Raw genomic sequence first — 17,220 nt, forward strand, 5'->3', positions numbered from 1 at the left:
ATTGACATGGCAGAGTTGCCAGTCATCCACCTTGAAGAGTATTAGCTGCTGATCAGGGCAATCCAGGGTAGAATTGTAGAGCCAGATAAGGCCTCTGGAGGCTTCTAGGATCTGTTGGAATAGCAGAAGATAAATTTTGCAGTACTATGGATGTAAGACAGTGCCACCATCCAGTAAGCTGATCTCTGATGAGGTCTAAGAGGGAGATTTTTCACTCTTCAAAACTGTTTCAATCCCTCACAACTGTATCAGTGGCAGATGGTGGTGGTGGCAGGTTGGGAAAAGACGGCAATAATTGGGAGAGCTTCCTCAACTCTTCAGAAGAGGCTTTGCTAGTTACAGAAAAGAGATGAAAAGCGTCCAGAATGATGTGTCAATTCTTTGACATGCTGAATGATTTTTAGCATTGGCTTTAAATTCATTGACGGTCTTTTAACGTTAGAAAGGATTTAGGATTTTAATTAGGAAGACAGACAAGTTGTCTCTGCTTTAGAACAAAATTGAAAGATTTTGTTCTTATTAATAGAGGAGTAAATAGGAAGAAACAATCAGTCAAGAGGAAGATAAAAAGAAAATCTTTTAAAAATCTTTGTAAAGTATTCAGCACAAACCATCTATCTTGCTGATAATATCCACAAACCTTGAGTCATAACATAGAGAAGCTTATATGAGGCTTTTTTCCTGCCAAACACTGAATTTTGTCACCTTCCATTTATAACCCATTCTCCCCCATTACCTTTCTCATCTTTTTCACCACAAACACATACACGCCCAGAAATCTATTAAGGGGTGTAGGATTAGCTGCATGATATCTTTTGCTCAGTCGCATTAGGAGCTGTCATCTGCGAAAATCTAGGATTGATGGCATCTGTCCCTTTATTTGCTCATTCAACCTCATTTACCCCCCCATGCCCCCACCCACCCTGAGAATGTAAGTGCAAGCAAACCTTGTTTTTCCTCTGATCCTAAATCCCACTTGTTCACTGGAAAACTTTTGCTCCTGTTCCTTATGTCCTCGAGTAACCAGATCTAACTCCACCTTTTGACATACTTCTTTTTCTTTAGGATGATTGCTTTGTTGGACATAGCCCACTCCTTGCTAATAAAGATGAGAGAATCATGAAAATTGAAGAAGCAGTTTTCTTATCCTTTGCCACCGGACCCTTGTGCAGAATTACTCACTGAATCAAGAAGACGCCAGATTGATCCACTACTTAGGGCGACTTTTGAACAGTTGGGTTTGATTTCAAAGAGCAACCCTGTCTGTTCCCTGTAGCTCTTGAGAAATTGTGGCGATGATTCAGTTAAGCCGAAGAGCTCGGTCAATGCTCTCCTTGGGCCTCAACTGTCTTGCCCTCTGCTTTTCCGTGTCGGCTTTCAGCACCAGCTATTGGTGTGAAGGGACCCACAAAGTAGTGAAATCACCCTGCCTTTCAGTGGTCAAGAAGGGGAACTGTGTGCCCATCAACAGCAATGAGACTACGGATGGGAATGTGACCGTGAACCCCCACACAGTCCAGTACATCTGGGAAACAGGAGAAGACAAGTATGCTTTTCAGTATTTCCACACGGGTTTCTGGCTGTCGTGTGAAGAACATCATGGAGGTATTAAAGAGGGCCACATCTCTGGGCAGTAAATTCCATGATTGTATTTGTAATTAGGTATTCATGTCTTCATGTAGTGAGCTTCTAAGAAGGAAATGGGGGAAGAGAATTGGCTAGATAGCAACAGAGACAATGTACTGGGAGAACCTCAAGGGGCCATAAAGGACCTTAGCAAGCAGAAGTTTATAAGAAGGGACTAAGACATATGGCCAACCAACAAGTAGAAGCACAAAGCTTTTTCCCACCCATACCTTCTTACCTCTTTCTCTTTTCCTTTTTTTGTGATCCCCTTTGTAAATTACTGGTGACAGAGACCTGTCCTATCCTGTGTGATGCAGCACAACCGACAATTGTAATAATGAATGGCAGAGTAGAAAGTGAAATCTTAGTTTTCATATCCTCAGAAACCCTGGTGAGACCCTTGGGCCAACTTATCTCACAAGATTATTCTTTCTCAATCTGATAACCTCTGAGGATTATTGGAATATAAAATGGGAAGTGGGGAGGGAGAGACTTGTAACACAACCTGAGCTTTTTGGAGGAAGAATGGGATAAATGCAAGATATAATTATAAAACTCTATTTGGCTACATCCAGGATTCGTTCAGTGTATTGTTGGAATCAAGGTACTTTGGTTTCTTCTCTGAACAAGGCAGGGAAAGAAGCCACCGTGGCCCTCGGTATGTCAATCCTGTGTGTGAAAACTGGAGGTGATTTCGCATCCTGAGCCTGCCGCCATCCAAGATTTTTTGTACTTTTGTAAATCTTGGCACATTCCCAAGGCATTTGATCTCTCCCTCCTGTATCTCAGAGTATAGGCAGACAGCTGTGTCAACGTGCTTTCCTCAAGTCTGTGAGCTGGGGAGAAAAGTATGCCAGCATAAATTGTGTTCTCCTCATTGCCAATCCCTATTCTGCCTCACTAATGAGTCTGTCCTGACTGTTTTAATGTGGGGCAAGTTAAAGTCAGTGATTAGTGGATGCACTCAAGGCCACCAATGCTGGATAATGGTGGCTCAGGCTGATCCAACTTTCCAAGTGGAAAGAACCAGATGTTGCTATTGTCCAAATTAGAAAAGCCTTGGAACACAGTGTCCAAGGACCAGAGGGGAGGTGGCATGTCTGTATCAGCTTAAGTGGCCAAGAGGTGCTGCACTGATTCCAACCCCCAGGGGTCACCTGCCTGTACTCTGAACAGAACGGTTGGTGAAGTGTGTCAGATGGCATCCACAGCAAAACCGATGTTATGATAAGGGGGAAAAGAGTCTAAGGCTGTCAGTCAGCCCTTCAAGGTTGACCAGACTTGAACACCAAAGTCATGAATACTAAAACTACTTCTGTTATAGGTTTACAGTAACAGCACCTTGCAACTCTGAATGTGCCTCCCCGCTCCCTGCCTTTACCCTAAAGAGAACTAGGGAGGGTCAAGTCTGAGACGCTTTCTCAAATTACAGTTCTGCTTTGGACTCAGATTTCTCTTATCTGACCATTGCTTTGGCTGTGGCTCTTCCTCCTGTTCCTCCAGGCTATTCTCACAGCCCATTACACCATCCCACATGAGGACACAACAGAAAAAAGAGGTTGCCAGGGATGTATATGTTGCAGTTAGATGCACGACATGAAAGGCTCTGTACCAAAAAATTGCCCTCTTTCACTCATTCCCCACCCCACAAATCTAGGGCTTTTCTTGTCCTGGTCAAAACCATTCTAAAGTAGGAATGGGAAAATTGTGCTCCCATTTGGATATTGCTGAAGTACAGTTTCTGGAAGCCTCAGTCAATGCAGAAACAACTTCTAGAATACCACAGAATCTCTCTACCTTTTGTTTAATTTAGACAAAATAACTGCACAGTCTGGAAAAGAGAAGCTGTGTTTGCATAGCGTGCTGAACCACAAGTAGCCAATAACATTTTAGCGTAGGGTATTGAATCAACCTGGCAGTTTCATGGTTCACCATCTTGTACAAACTCAGAAAACTTGGTTAGTTGATTAAACTGTGGTTAAATTAGCCGTGAATAAGAAGTACTGTTCAGAATCTCTCACAGTAGCCAGGGTCAGATCCAGTTTTAAGGGAGGAACTAGACCCCAACTATTCCCCAAATTATTGGGGAATTCCTTGGAAAGGAGGATCATTTGTTGAGCTGTTCTTCTCAGCACAGCTCCCTGTGTAGTTTCCTTCAGGGCATTGTGGAAAATGTACACAATACCACAATCTCCCAATAATTATAAGAGGGGCCAGCAGCTGGACAAGGTTGCCAGACAGGGTAATGTGTGAATCAGAGGACACTCAGAATTTGGACGGCAGGCAGAGAAATGGAGAGCTTTGACCTTTGAAACACCTTTAGAAGTCATCGTTTAACCCCTCCCCAACCCAGATGCCCTCCAGAATTTCAACTTCCAGAGTCTCCAGCTGGACTTTGCTGGCGAGGGATTCTGGGAGTTGCAGTCCAATGTATTCAGAGGGCTTTTGATTGGGGAAGGCTATTGCAGATGAGGAAAAATAGTATTTGGACTACAGCACATATCCTTTCTTTGGTCACTTGCTGTGTTTCTTTGTCTTCTAAACTTGGTGCACTTTCTTGCTCAGGTCCACCTGCCACTTCAGAAACCACTACATCTGACTAGTCAGCAGAATGGAAACATCCCTTTTTCCTGGGGGCAGGGGAGGGCAGGCATAACAAATGTTGGCATGAAGTCATTCTCACGTTCAGCACCAGCTTGGGCTAAACTGTCACTGTGTTCTTTCACTGTTCTTCCCACGCCAGAGGAGAAGTGTCGGAGTTTCATTGATCTGCCTCCAGAGTCAGAAAAAGGTGAGAATTTGGATGGGAAAACAGGCCAACTCCTGCAAGTGCAAAATGAGTGGGAAGCAACTTTGTAAGTACTGTAAAGCTATTTTTCTGAGACAACGTTTCAGCTGGTCAAGGGTTGTCTTCTCAAAGAGACGGAAAGGCCTCATTGTCACAAAAGGTTTTTTCCCACCCTGCAGGGCCAGTCTGGATCACTTGGTTGGTCATTCCTCTCCCTCAGCTGGGCTTTTGAAACTTATGAGCAGTGGGAAAGCTTCTGGCAGTCTCCTGGGGTAGCAGAATAATTGACTGCAGTGTTTCTCAACCTCAGTGTCTTTAAGATGTGTGGACTTCAACTCCCAGAAGCTATGCTGGCTGGGGAATTCTGGGAGTTGAAGTCCACACATCTTAAAGATGCTGAGGTTGAGAAACACTGATTTAGTGGGTGCAATCATTGCCTTTCCTGGTACCAAGGCAGCTTAGCCTCTTCCTTCCTTTTTCTGCAGGGGTGCTGTGGCTCTCCGTTGCTTCAGAATTTCTCTATATCATCCTATTGAGTATTGGATTCTTGCTGATGTGTTTAGATGCTGTCTACTATGCCAACTTCATCGATGGTCTCAAGATCAATGCTTTTGCAGCTGTGATTACTGTTCTGTCAGGTATCTGCACTTGCCCTCTTTTCCATCCCTTGAATGAATGAAACTTTCCTCTTTAATGTAAAGTTGCCCGAATTTGAAATAATTTTTTAAAATAAATTGTGATCTGCCAGGGAACCCCTAGTGACCTCTTGTGGAATCCTAGGACTCCATGGAACCCTGGTTGAGAAACCCTGGTTTACACTATCAAGTCTGCCCTGGTTTATCCTAGCCCAGGCTGTGGGGTGCAGGCATTCTATGTGTTGGATCCTCCTGCCAAAGCTTGCCACTGAATTTGTAGTGCTAATAGGATAGAAGAAGGAAATCATGAAAAATATGGCAACCCAGAGTATTTAATTGCATTTGAAGTAACTGAAATCACGTTTGGATTTTGTCAGGCTTGTGCCTGCTTTTTTATCCTGACACAGCCAACATTTTGGAGCTTGAGGACCCCTAGCCACCCCAAAGCCAAGCTTAGCCTCTTGGCTGAATCCAGTTATGCCCCATTATCTTAGCTCCTTTAGGTACTGTTGGTCTCATTGCCCAACCCAGTCTTTCCAGAGGCTGATTGAGAACTCTGGAATTTGCAATCCTGACACATCTGAAAAAGTAGCAGGCTGGAGAAGGTTGTCCTATCCCATCAACTGTTGAGGAAGACCTAGTTAGGTTTTATTTTCCAATTGGAAAGCCACTGAGATGAGGAAAATTATGGGCAGGGAAAGAATTGAGCATTCTTTCCCTCCTGTCACTCCTTTACATAGATAGATAAATAGATAGATAGATAGATAGATAGATAGATGGATAGATGATAGATAGATAGATAGATAGATAGATAGATAGATAGATAGATAGATAGATAGATGAATTTATACTCAGGCAGATTTATACAGGGTAACCCAGAGTAACCACTGCCATTTTGCAGTGTGAAAATTGGTGGTCTGTTTCATTGTAATAGGCAAAAATGTGAAATCTAGAAGCTACTAGGCAGATTGGGCTACCCATTTCACCCAATTTATATATGAGGTTGACCCAGTTTATACCTTCAGCCAGAAAAGGGGTGTCATATCAAATATTAATCTTTCATGAATGATAGCAAGCCACTCCAGGAAAACTACATGGATGTGTCCATGGGGTCACCAGAAGTGGAGTTAGATTTGAAGCAAAATGTCTTGACTTTACCTTTTGATAATCCAACCAACCAAAGCAGAATATGTGAGCAATGTGTTAGAAGTAGCCGATTTCTAAAAGAGTAACCTAATACCATGAGCAGGGGATTTTTAAAAAGAAAATTAAATAATGAAAAACCTGAATATATATTCCCATCTTTCCTTCCCCTCTCTACACATATCTTTTATGGAGTATGTACTGGGGTGAGTCGTATTCTTGGATTTTGTTGAATCTACCCACAGCATGCATGTTTATGTGTGTAGGTGTGTATGCTTGCCCACTTGGGCTGTTGATTGCCACAGAGAGGACTTCCAGGGTGTAGAGTAATGGCTGAGTGGGCTTATTGACCTCATCTTCTCCACAGGTCTCCTGGGCATGGTGGCCCACATGATGTACATGACTGTCTTTCAGGTGGCTGTAAATCTGGGGCCAAAAGATTGGAGGCCCCAGACGTGGTATTACGGATGGTCCTTTGGGTGAGTACTCAGCTTTGGGGTGAGGGGGACTGGGAGGATCTTTTCACTTTAGAGTTTGCCACCTTGTCTTGTGATTCTTTGGACCAGGTCAGGATGGAAGGAAAAAAAGAGGACTTGATAAAAGTAGGAAAAAGGGGAAGGGAGAGATTCAAAGGTGGCCAAGAATGATTATATGATCAAAGAGGTGGCTGATACTGTAGTGAATTCCTGTGATAAAGAGGATGAGATTTTGATCTACCAAAATGTATAGTCAGTTCCTTTTCGATGACAGTAACACAGGAGATGGTAAGACAACGAGTATAAATCTGAATTGGTAAGAAGAACAAATATAAACATTTGAATCTTGAGAGATATTTTAGAGAAAGCTCTCTAATAACTCAAGATGCTCGGTTTTCCTAGTTGTAAAACTGGCAAAAGATGATAATGAAAAAGAAGAATGGTTCTAAAACACCAAGCTGTGGGTGTCCATGGGGCAGAGAGTTCATAAATGTCAAGATGGTGGCCATGACAGAATGATTGAATCCCCACCCCTTTTACATGTGCCAGGCATGTGTTGCGTATAAGAAAGGGGTGGGGATTGAATTGCCCAGTCATGGCTGCTATCTTGACTGTCACAGATACCCCTGCACTGAGCGTATTGAAGATTCAGGGACCAACCCTGCTGTTTTTATTTACAATAGGGGAGACATTGACCCTGGCCTTAATACTGAGATTCTGGAGATGAGGTAGCTTTATGGACAAACGAAGCAGTGTGTCTGAGTGGGTGGATAAATGTTTGGGACTGATGATGGACAACTGAGGAAGAGATCAGTGTACCAGTGGCAAAGGGGTTCAAGTCTTGTCCTCTCCTCCTTTGCTTAATTCTCCTGATGTTCTCCCCTCAGCTTGGCCTGGCTCTCTTTCACTCTCTGCATGTCAGCCTCTGTGCTGACCCTCAACACTTACACCAAGACTATTCTGGAGTTCAAGTACCGTCGGCAGATTTTTGAGAAATACACAGCATCAACGGGGAGCATCCGAGGTTCCAGCTCACCAGCACTGACCCCTGACCTGGAGCGTTTTCTGTGGGATAAATATATCTTCAGTGTCAGTGACTCCATCAACTTCTTCCCAAGCCCACCAGGCCCCTTAGCTCCCAGTGGGGGCCGAAAGGACTATACGGGAGGATATGCTGGCCTCGCAGGGACCCACAGTGGAGATGCCAGATGTGAGGATGATGGGGAACCCTGCTGAAGAGAGAACATTGTGTAGAAAAAGAGAGCTGTCTCCACCATTTCTCTTCTGCCCCCCTCTCTCATTCACTCCCTCATGCACCTAGTTATAATAATGTTCCCTTCCCTCTCATGTTGAAGCTCTGGATCACTTCCACAGCTCAGAGATAAGCTTATTATTGAGGACCTTAGGATAGTTCTGCAGATTTAAAAGGACAAGATTGCCAGATCCAGGGGCTCAGTCACCCTGTCAGACAGCTGGCTGGGGAATTCTGGGCGTTGAAGTCCACACACCTTAAAGTTGCTAAGGTTGAGAAGCACTGGCCTAACCAATGGATTTTGGAGACTGACATTTCTGACTTGATCTTAGGCACTGACCTACAATAAGCTTTGCATAAATAAAAGGGAGCTGCCTTACCAACCAGTTAGGTTTTGTCAGAGCTATTGCCTGATTCCTGAAAGCTGACAGCTCATTTGGACAAATGCCATTCGACTTTTCTGCTCCAGATATCAGAAGGTCTGAGTCTGTCCTTGTATCCTCTGCAATATTATCTCTTTGCCTGTGGGCCAAAAGACTTTCAACTCATCAAGAGATGATCAAACATAACCAATGAAACAGCTCATTACGCTGTAACCATTAATTAGGTCATGAACCTCACCAGCAACTACCTGTAAAAGAAAGTTTAAGACGCCATCCAAGCATTGATTGGAATCAAAATGCCCGTGTTATTATCATTTCTGCTCTCATTTCTAAATGTTCTCTTAGGAACCAGTCGTAATGAAGTCATGCATATTTTTCTGAAGAGATCTTTCCAAAGGTGTAGGGAGACCATTGAAAAAAATATAACCCTTGTTCTCTCCAGTCAGAAAGGATCATGAGGTATCTCTCCCCATTCCCTGCCCCCCAGCTGTACAATGCAATTATCTGTTGGATCATCACAGACCAGGGTTGCTGTGGACCCTTAGAGTAATGTTTCTCAACCTTGGCAACTTTAAGATGTGTGGACTTCAACTCTCAGCATGACTGGCTTAGGAATTCTGGGAGTTGAAGACCACACATCTTAAAGTTGCCAAGGTTGAAAAACACTGCCTTGGAGCCTTCTTTTTTTTTGTTTTGGTTTCCGTGTGCCAATTTGGTCAAAGCCCCCTGGAAATAATCACAGTGGCTTTCTTTTGATCTTCTTACTTAGATATTGAGGCATTCATTTACACTGATGGATACAGTAGAGCTCTGGGGAAGTAGACCCCTGATAGACCTCCTTCCATTTGGTGTATCTCAACCTCTTGTGGAAAGACCCCCATTTGTCCAAGATGAGTTGGCCTGTATGACAGCTTGTATATTTTCATGTTTGAAGTTCCTCTCCAACAACACAGGTGTGGTTCAAATGGGTGCGAAAAGACAATGCTTAGTCCTTAGCTTCCTCTATACCACAGCACCTCAGACCAAAGCCACCCCCCCACTTCTGCTTTCTCCCAGTTGGAGACTGGTGCAATTGCACAACAGGGGGACTCCCACACCACTTAATTCCGCACCTTGCCTTGTCATCACTACTGGTTTGAGGAGTGTTTTGAGCCCAAACAGTAATCAGGGCACCTCAGAGAATGCGTATACCAAAATGTAGCCCTCGCTGTTGTAGAAATACTCTCATGAGATGTAAAACTCTGCTATCAAAAGGAGCTCAAGTATCTTTAGTTACATGGTGTGTGCACGGTATGGTTGTTTGAGTAGTTGAGTAGGTATAACTTACCCCAGTTATTCCAAGTAATGACTTAGCCATTTGAATCATACATTCTGCCCTGCAATCTCTCTCCTCCCCCTACCCATTTTTTTCACGCAACACTGCCTGTTTTGTTCGCCTGGCCCCAGCAGCAGGGCTTCCTCCCCCTCATACCCCTGCCCTCACCCCAAATCCATTTGTAGCTGTCTGGTTAATCTCATCTGCTTTAGCATCATGCAATTTTCCCATCTGCAGAGAATGAGGGAAGAGCAAGAGTCATTAATTTCTGGTTGATTAAAGAAATTAAGGAATTAATCAGTGTCAGTCTGCTTCATTTCATAAGGGGTAGGGGAAAGGGAGGAGGAATAGTCCAGCTGCTCCTCATTTCTCAGCCTAGAGGGGGAAAAAAACAGGGGGGGGGGGTTAGAAGTATGAAGCCCACCGCAGCAGCTCAGGATCTCCCGAGAGATCCTTGTGTGATTCCTCCTAGGTGGGCAAGAGGGGTTGATTTCCAATTGTCTTAATAGGAACCATTTAAAAACTTCTGTCTTCCTCCTCATAAATTACACCGCTGAGAAAGAACACCTGAAGGGAGTCTAGGAATGGAACTTCTGTTCCTAGGAATAGGAGTGTAGAATAACTTGAGAACTTAGCTCTGGTTCTAATAAAAAATGTTCTCTCCTGAGGAAACTTGTCCTCAGAGGAACCTCATCCCTCAACTCTTGCTCAGTTGTACTTTTAATTGGTGTACCTAAGTGATCTAATACATCTAGGAAAGATGGTAATCTAAGGCCTTGTAGAGCTATTTCTAGAGAAACATTGGACTACAGCCAGCCCCTGAAAAGGCTGCTGTATTGAAGAATAACGGCATAGTAAATTGCATCCCAACAGGTGCAGCTTATCTGAGATTGCGTCTTCTAAAGCAATGGAGCAGTTACTAGATTGGTGGGTCTTCTGTTCCTGTTATCTTCAGGTGGCTCAGCCTACCTTTATTTATTTAGCCTTCAAGTCAGTGTTGACTTCTTGATGAATCCATGCAGTTTTCTTGGCAAGATTTTTGGAAGTGTTTGCCCTTGCTGCCTTCTTTCTAGGGCTGAGCAAGAATGACTGGCCCAAAGTCACCCAGCTGGATTTGTGTCGAAGGTGGGACTAGACCTCACAATCTCCCAGTTTCTACCCTTATCTGTCTTTCAGTACAGCCATTGGGAAGAAGTAAATCTTTAAGGAAGAGGAAGCATCTTGGCCACACTCTGGCCCAGGCATCCGTAGAAGTGAGTGTCTAAAGATAATGGACAGTTAATTTTAGCAGAGGTCCACCTGTAGGGCATCCAATTCTGGGATTCAAGGAACAGCCACCCAACAAGCAAATGGACAAAAACAGGTGTTTTACCCCAAACAGTCCTTTGCTTTCAGGTAAGCAAATACAACTTATAAGGGCCTGATGCAAGACACCTGTAGAGGATCAATGGGAAAAGTCAAAGTAAAGTTGGTGGAGGGGCTTCCATGCGAAGGGTCTCATAAGCAGTCCATCCCACAACCAGGAGGGTGCCCAGAGCAGCAGAAGCATGCTAGCAGGAATAGGGACTGGGTGAAAGAATTGTCTTTTTTAAAAATATACTTTTATTATTAGAATAATGAAATGCAAAGGAAAAACGGGGTCTACACTGAATACTAACAGTTGAATAATATATTTTTATGTTTTATTTATGCTCAGAAAGAAGCAACTTCTAAGCATAAAGAAAACATAAAAATATTATGGGAAAACTTTCTAATTACACATTCTTCCCTTCTTGGCCATTTATTTCCTCAACTGCTGACCACAACCTAGATATTTAAACTTTACATTAAATATTAAAGATTATCGCTGGTATCTGTTGAAATCCTTCCATCTATTAGATTGGTCTCATAACTTTCTTCCTAAAATGCATGTTCTAAATGTCTTGATTTGAACTGCTGTGTATTGTGTAGTATATACGGGAACCATTCTCACTTAAATTTGGTTAGACTTCTATTATGGATATGCTGCATACTGTCAATTTTGCCATTGCTGCATTTTCTCCAATTTTGGTCTCCCAATCTGATATTGTCAGCAAAGTTCTTTTCCAATGTTCTGCCAGATTTGTTCTTGCAGCTGTTAGTGTGTATCTTAGTAAATTATACTATTTTTCATTTATATTTCAGGAATTATATTTAATAAAAATATATGTGGCTTCAGTTCAAATTTTATTTTAGGATTTTCTGAATATTTTGATATATTTCATTCCAATATCTTTGCAGGGTTTGTTTTTTTTACATAGCCATCACATGTGATAATATGTTCCTTCTTTGTTATGGCATTTCCAACATTTATTACTACATGATTTGTCTAGGTAATTATTGACAGCCATATACCATCTGTAAAACATTTTATACTAATTTTCCCTTAAATTATAACTTGGAGTAAGTTGTATTGATTTTTTTTCCCAAGCCTCTTCCCATAGTTGTACTATGATTATTTCTTTGATGTTTTGCATTCACTTTATCATACAAGTTTTTATTTGTTCTATCTCCATGTCATATTTCAATAACAATTTATATGTGTGTCCTGACAGGTGATCTTGATTTTGTATAAATCTTTCAAATTCTGTCATCCTTTTCAAAGCCCCTCCTTTCTTGAAATCACTTGTTAAAAAGGTAAAGGTAAAGGTTTCCCTTGACGTAAAGTCCAGTCAAGTCCGACTCCAGGGGGTGGTGCTCATCTCCGTTTCTAAGCCTTGGAGCCGGCGTTGTCATAGACACTTCCGGGTCATGTGGCCAGCATGACGACTCGGAACACCGTTACCTTCCCGCCGAAGCGGTACCTATTGATCTACTCACATTCGCATGTTTTCGAACTGCTAGGCGAGCAGGAGCTGGGACTAGCAACGGGAGCTCACCCCGCCGCACGGTTTCGAACCGCCGACCTTCCGATCGGCAGCTCAGCGGTTTAACCCGCAGTGCCAAATCACTTGTTACCTTCTAGCAATTTGTAAATATATCAGCCATGGTAAATTCCTACCTTCATTAAGCAGTTCTTGATGTGTCTTTAGCCTATTTTCAGAATCCGGATGCACCATATTGGTATATGTGATTAAATCTTAAATTGAATCAAGTATTAAGTTAAATACTTGCCCCTGAAGTAAAAGGCATTTGATGGTGAAGCTAAAATCGAAGTTGCTGGACTTATTCTTATCTCCAGAAGATTCCATATTTTTATAAAAACTTGTTTTATAACATGTCCTTTTAAATCATTTTCTTCTGCTGTTCCTTTATACCACAAATATTTGTGAAGTCCACGGGCTAAGCTGGCTCCTTCTGTGACTGATGTTCTACAGTCTGGGGATTTAATCGATTCTCATATCCATGATAGACAGCCAGCACGCTAATATAATTTAGCGTTAGGACATTCAAAGCCACCCCTTTCTTTTGAATCTTGCAAAGTTTTAAGACCTAGATGACCACGTTTTAGATTTTTCCATCTTTTTAAAAAAACTTCCTCCCACAATTTATTATAATGGTTTTGAAATATGTCTTTTTTCACATCCTGTCAGGTAAATCCCAAATATTTCACTGGATGTTTTGTTACCTCACAACCAGGCTCTTTTCTCACAAAGTCGTCTTCTTCTTGGGTTACATACCTTCTTATTATCTTTATTTTCTTTTCACTGATCTTAAATCCAGAGAATTCACCAAGTCTTTGATGGTTCTCATCAGCTGTTGGCCCTTTGAAGTAGTCCAGACAAGCAGCCATGAGTACTACCAACCATGAGTACTAACACTACTTTTATTGTAAGGTTACAGTAATAGAATCTTACAAGTCTGAAAGTACCCATCCCTTCCTTCACTTTTACTCTCCTGAAAATTAGGGAAGGTCCTTTTTGAGATGCTTCCTCCGCCCCCATCCCTCCTTTGGACTGAGATTTAATTTATCAGACTCTTGCCTAGGCTGCGGCTCTTCCTCTTGTCTCCCAAGGTCATTCCCACATACCATTACATCAGCTGTCTGATAGTGCATAATGGTTAGTACTACATTATTTCAACTTGCATTCCTCTCCCTGAATTTTAATCCCAAATACTTGCTTGTTTCTCCAGATCTTATTCCGCAAAACATCTGAAGCAATTACAACTAAGGGAGAAAGAGGGCACCTTTGCCTGATGTTTTTGCTTATTGAAAAACTTTCAGAGAGTATTCCATTTACTGTAATCTTTGCTGTTGATATGTGCTCTCCACCAATGTTTGAAATCCTTCTCCTGGATGCATTTTGTTTCAAAATGTTAATAAGAAAGGTCACTCCAAGTTGTCAAAGGCTTTTTCTGCATTGAAAAATACTGCTGCAGCCTCCTATTTTTTATTGTTGATATATTCTAGTGATTTATGAGAAATCTACTGTTGCCCTTGATTTTCCTCTTAGGAATGTAGCTACTTTGGTCTGTATATATTATTTGAAAAATACACTTCCTGAAATGTTCAGGTAATATTGTAGTAAATAGTTTATAGTTGATGTTTGGTAAAGGAATTGGTCTATTTGACTGAGGTTTCTCTGGAACAAAAGAACAGTCTTTCACTGCATGGCAAATTGACTGCCCCATCTTGCCCTTGCAAACTGGAGTGGGATACAGTGCCAGCTTGCTGAGCTCTCTGCTTCCCCAACCATGGCTCCCAAGGATGTCCTAGGCCACCTAGCAGGAACCAAAACTCCAAGTGGAGATGTTTCTCTGACATTCCATTCAGAGGAGCACAATGTAGCCCCACCAGTGTCCCAGAAATGCTCCTACAAGATACTTTCTCAAGTTACCCACTCAAGCCCAGAGAATGGCCCATCCACGGAGGTTGTTACAGTCAATGGTGGAAGGGGCAAAGACAGGGCACATGGGGCAAGTGGGTGGCAAGGGATGCCAGAACTGAGCTGCTCTCTTACTTGATCATAACCAGTTATGACTTGGTCAAACCAGTTGTTTTCCAATTTAGATAACACCCCTATACAACCCCCCACATTCCAAGCCAGCAGGAGTGATGGGACTTTGGTTATAACTGGAGGATATCAGATTGGTGAAGGCTGTGGTAGAGGCTGATAGCCTTTCCTCATTACTAAGCTGAAGGACTGTCTAGTCATCCTTGAGCTGGCAGAACTCTATACAGTACGATCAATGGAACTTGCTAACCATGTGGACCATCTCTCTTCTGCCTCTATGGTCCCTGTCAGTGCCATTTCAACTTCTCTCCAAGATAATGGGTGACAAAGCCTGACAGATGTTACCCACTTTCAGGTTTCCCTCAGGTAGTATCAAAATAAGAGGGAAAATGCTACTTTTAACAATGTTATAGCTAAGGATGAATTAGGCCTGTCTCACTGGGCTAGAGATGAGTTTTGTTTTTTTTTAATCATATGGCATAGCAGTTCAGTGTTCATGCTGCTTTTTCTTGCTGGGAAATCCTTGTGAGGTCCAGCAACCAGACGTGTGGACTATTTAGCCGTGACAAGTCACATTGCCTGGGGTGCACCACGAGGAGGCTAGTCTACACTGCACCGAGTAGGGCTGAGAGAGAGTGACCGGCCCAAGGTCACCCAGCCGGCTTTCATGCCTGAGGCAGGACTAGAACTCACAGACTCCTGGTTTCTAGCCCAGCACCTTAACCACTAGACCACATTGGCTCTCCAGATATGAGATGAAGGAACGTCTGGCCCAAAAAAAATGTTGCAATCCCATGTCTATGCCATTGTTAAGGGCAAGGGGGAAAAGGCCAGAAGAGTTGGAATGGAACAGATGGTTGCTCTCTTGCGAGACAGCCCAATGACCTAGAGTGGTCATGAAGTGGCCGCTAATCTAGCTATTGACTGCCTCCATTATTTTAAATGACTCAGTTACAGTTCAAATAATTGAACCACGCTCTCCTCCCCACATACAGCAAAGACAAGACGCTTTCGTTTAGACCCTTGAGAAGTTTTATTTCAAATGTAATTTCTCCATCTTTTGAAAAAAACAAAACAAAACACCTTTTTATTACAAAAAGGAAAAGTCGGAGGGAAAAAAGAGAGAGAAGCAGGTCAATAAATACTTGGAAAATACTCAAAATAAAATAACATTAATAATAATATTAATAATAATAATAACCACAATGACAAGAACAATAATTAATAAAATGATCCAGACGGGGAACAGATAAATAAAAAACATAATAACTTACAAGGAAGAAATCTAATGGCTTTATAAATATCAGGGATTATGAAGTATGGGATTACTGGAAAAAGAGAAGGGTTAATAACAATTTCATACAGTGCTAGGGAACCAAATGTTGGTGGAGCACAACTTCTATCATCCCTGATCAGTGGCTATGCTGCCCAGGGGATGATGGGAGTTGGAATCCAACAATATTCGGAGGCCACAGGTGCCTATTCTTGCATTATAGAATATTAAATAAGGAAAACCTATTTTTTTAAAAATACTATTATTCTGGAAGGAAAGGTTGGACTTCTGTTCTTGTTTCTGGGTTGCACGATCCTATTTGAATTCAGTATAGTGGGCTGTGCAATGTGGGATATTACTGCGATTTTGAAAATTCTTCTGAATTCGAAGTAAGTTTATTTGGTCCATCTTGTGTGGCCTTGTGGCCTTCTGAAAGTTAAATACTGGCTAGCCCAACAGAAATGCAATTCATCCAGCAGGGGGTGCTGCTGCTAAAGGAAAGCAGAAATTCACTTCTTATTTATCAAGGTTTTCATTTTGGAAACTGGAACATAATTTTGTATAACCTCAACTTCACTTTCCTCCTTCTCAGGTGGATTTCTTTCAAGCAACCGAAGAAAAACTCAAGTGTTTCCCCGTATTTATGTGTACAGGGTATTTTTTAGAAGTTGTTAAAATAAAAAGAGAAAACTCTGAGATTAAATTCTGCTTCTAAACAAATACTTCATTAGGAAAAAAGTGACCCAAATGCCTTAAAACTCCCTTATAAGTTCTTTTCTGACCTTTTAACTTTAACTGCTTGTCCAGTTAATCGAATCTCCATAAATGTGCATATGAATAACATCGTGCATTTCTTTTAGTAAATGCACATTTGAGCAAAAAAGAGCAATGCCTCTCCACCTTGTGCTTCTTCTTAATGAACTTATATTTATAAATTAGTCCCCCCCCCAAAAAAAAAAGCCAATCTTGCCAACAACCTTGCAGCTGCTCTATTAATTTTGTGCAAGGAACATCCTTTTAAGGTCAGTATGATCAAAAAGCTAAGTAACAACAGGCTTCAATGAAGCACATCCTATGTTGGGTGTGTTGAAGATATTAATTCTCTGTTGGCTAGTGGCCACAGGTTTTGGTCTGCACTGGATGTCCTATAATGGATAGACAGAAACCAGCAGGGGTCTATTTCTGAAATGAGGATGGCAAGTTGAGAAGGTCCAGCCTCCCCATAAAGGTCACTCTTCCTCTCTCCAAGGAATACCTTTCCTTCCTTTATTCATATGCTCCAGAATCTCTAAACTTTTGGGGGTATTCTGGAACATGCCTTTATGCAGGGTTTCAGTTAGCAGTACAGCAGTGACTTTCCATGGAAAACTGTCCCCAACCTCATGCCCTCCAGATATGTTGAGATTAGAACTTGCA

The 17,220-nt window shown here is 42.1% G+C and overlaps 1 protein-coding gene across 1 annotated transcript; it reads left to right on the forward strand.

The window, feature by feature from the left end:
* Nucleotides 1–1,209: 1,209 nt before the first annotated feature.
* On the forward strand, nucleotides 1,210–8,123 carry LOC134497393 (germ cell-specific gene 1-like protein). Its single transcript, XM_063303049.1, has 5 exons — nucleotides 1,210–1,605; nucleotides 4,370–4,417; nucleotides 4,900–5,052; nucleotides 6,560–6,671; nucleotides 7,556–8,123. The coding sequence occupies exons 1-5, from the start codon at nucleotides 1,296–1,298 to the stop codon at nucleotides 7,902–7,904; spliced, it is 972 nt and encodes a 323-aa protein (XP_063159119.1). The 5' UTR covers nucleotides 1,210–1,295; the 3' UTR covers nucleotides 7,905–8,123.
* The last annotated feature ends 9,097 nt before the right edge of the window (nucleotides 8,124–17,220 follow it).

Source organism: Candoia aspera, chromosome 4, assembly GCF_035149785.1.
Source record: "Candoia aspera isolate rCanAsp1 chromosome 4, rCanAsp1.hap2, whole genome shotgun sequence".
In the NCBI taxonomy this organism is placed as follows: domain Eukaryota; kingdom Metazoa; phylum Chordata; class Lepidosauria; order Squamata; family Boidae; genus Candoia; species Candoia aspera.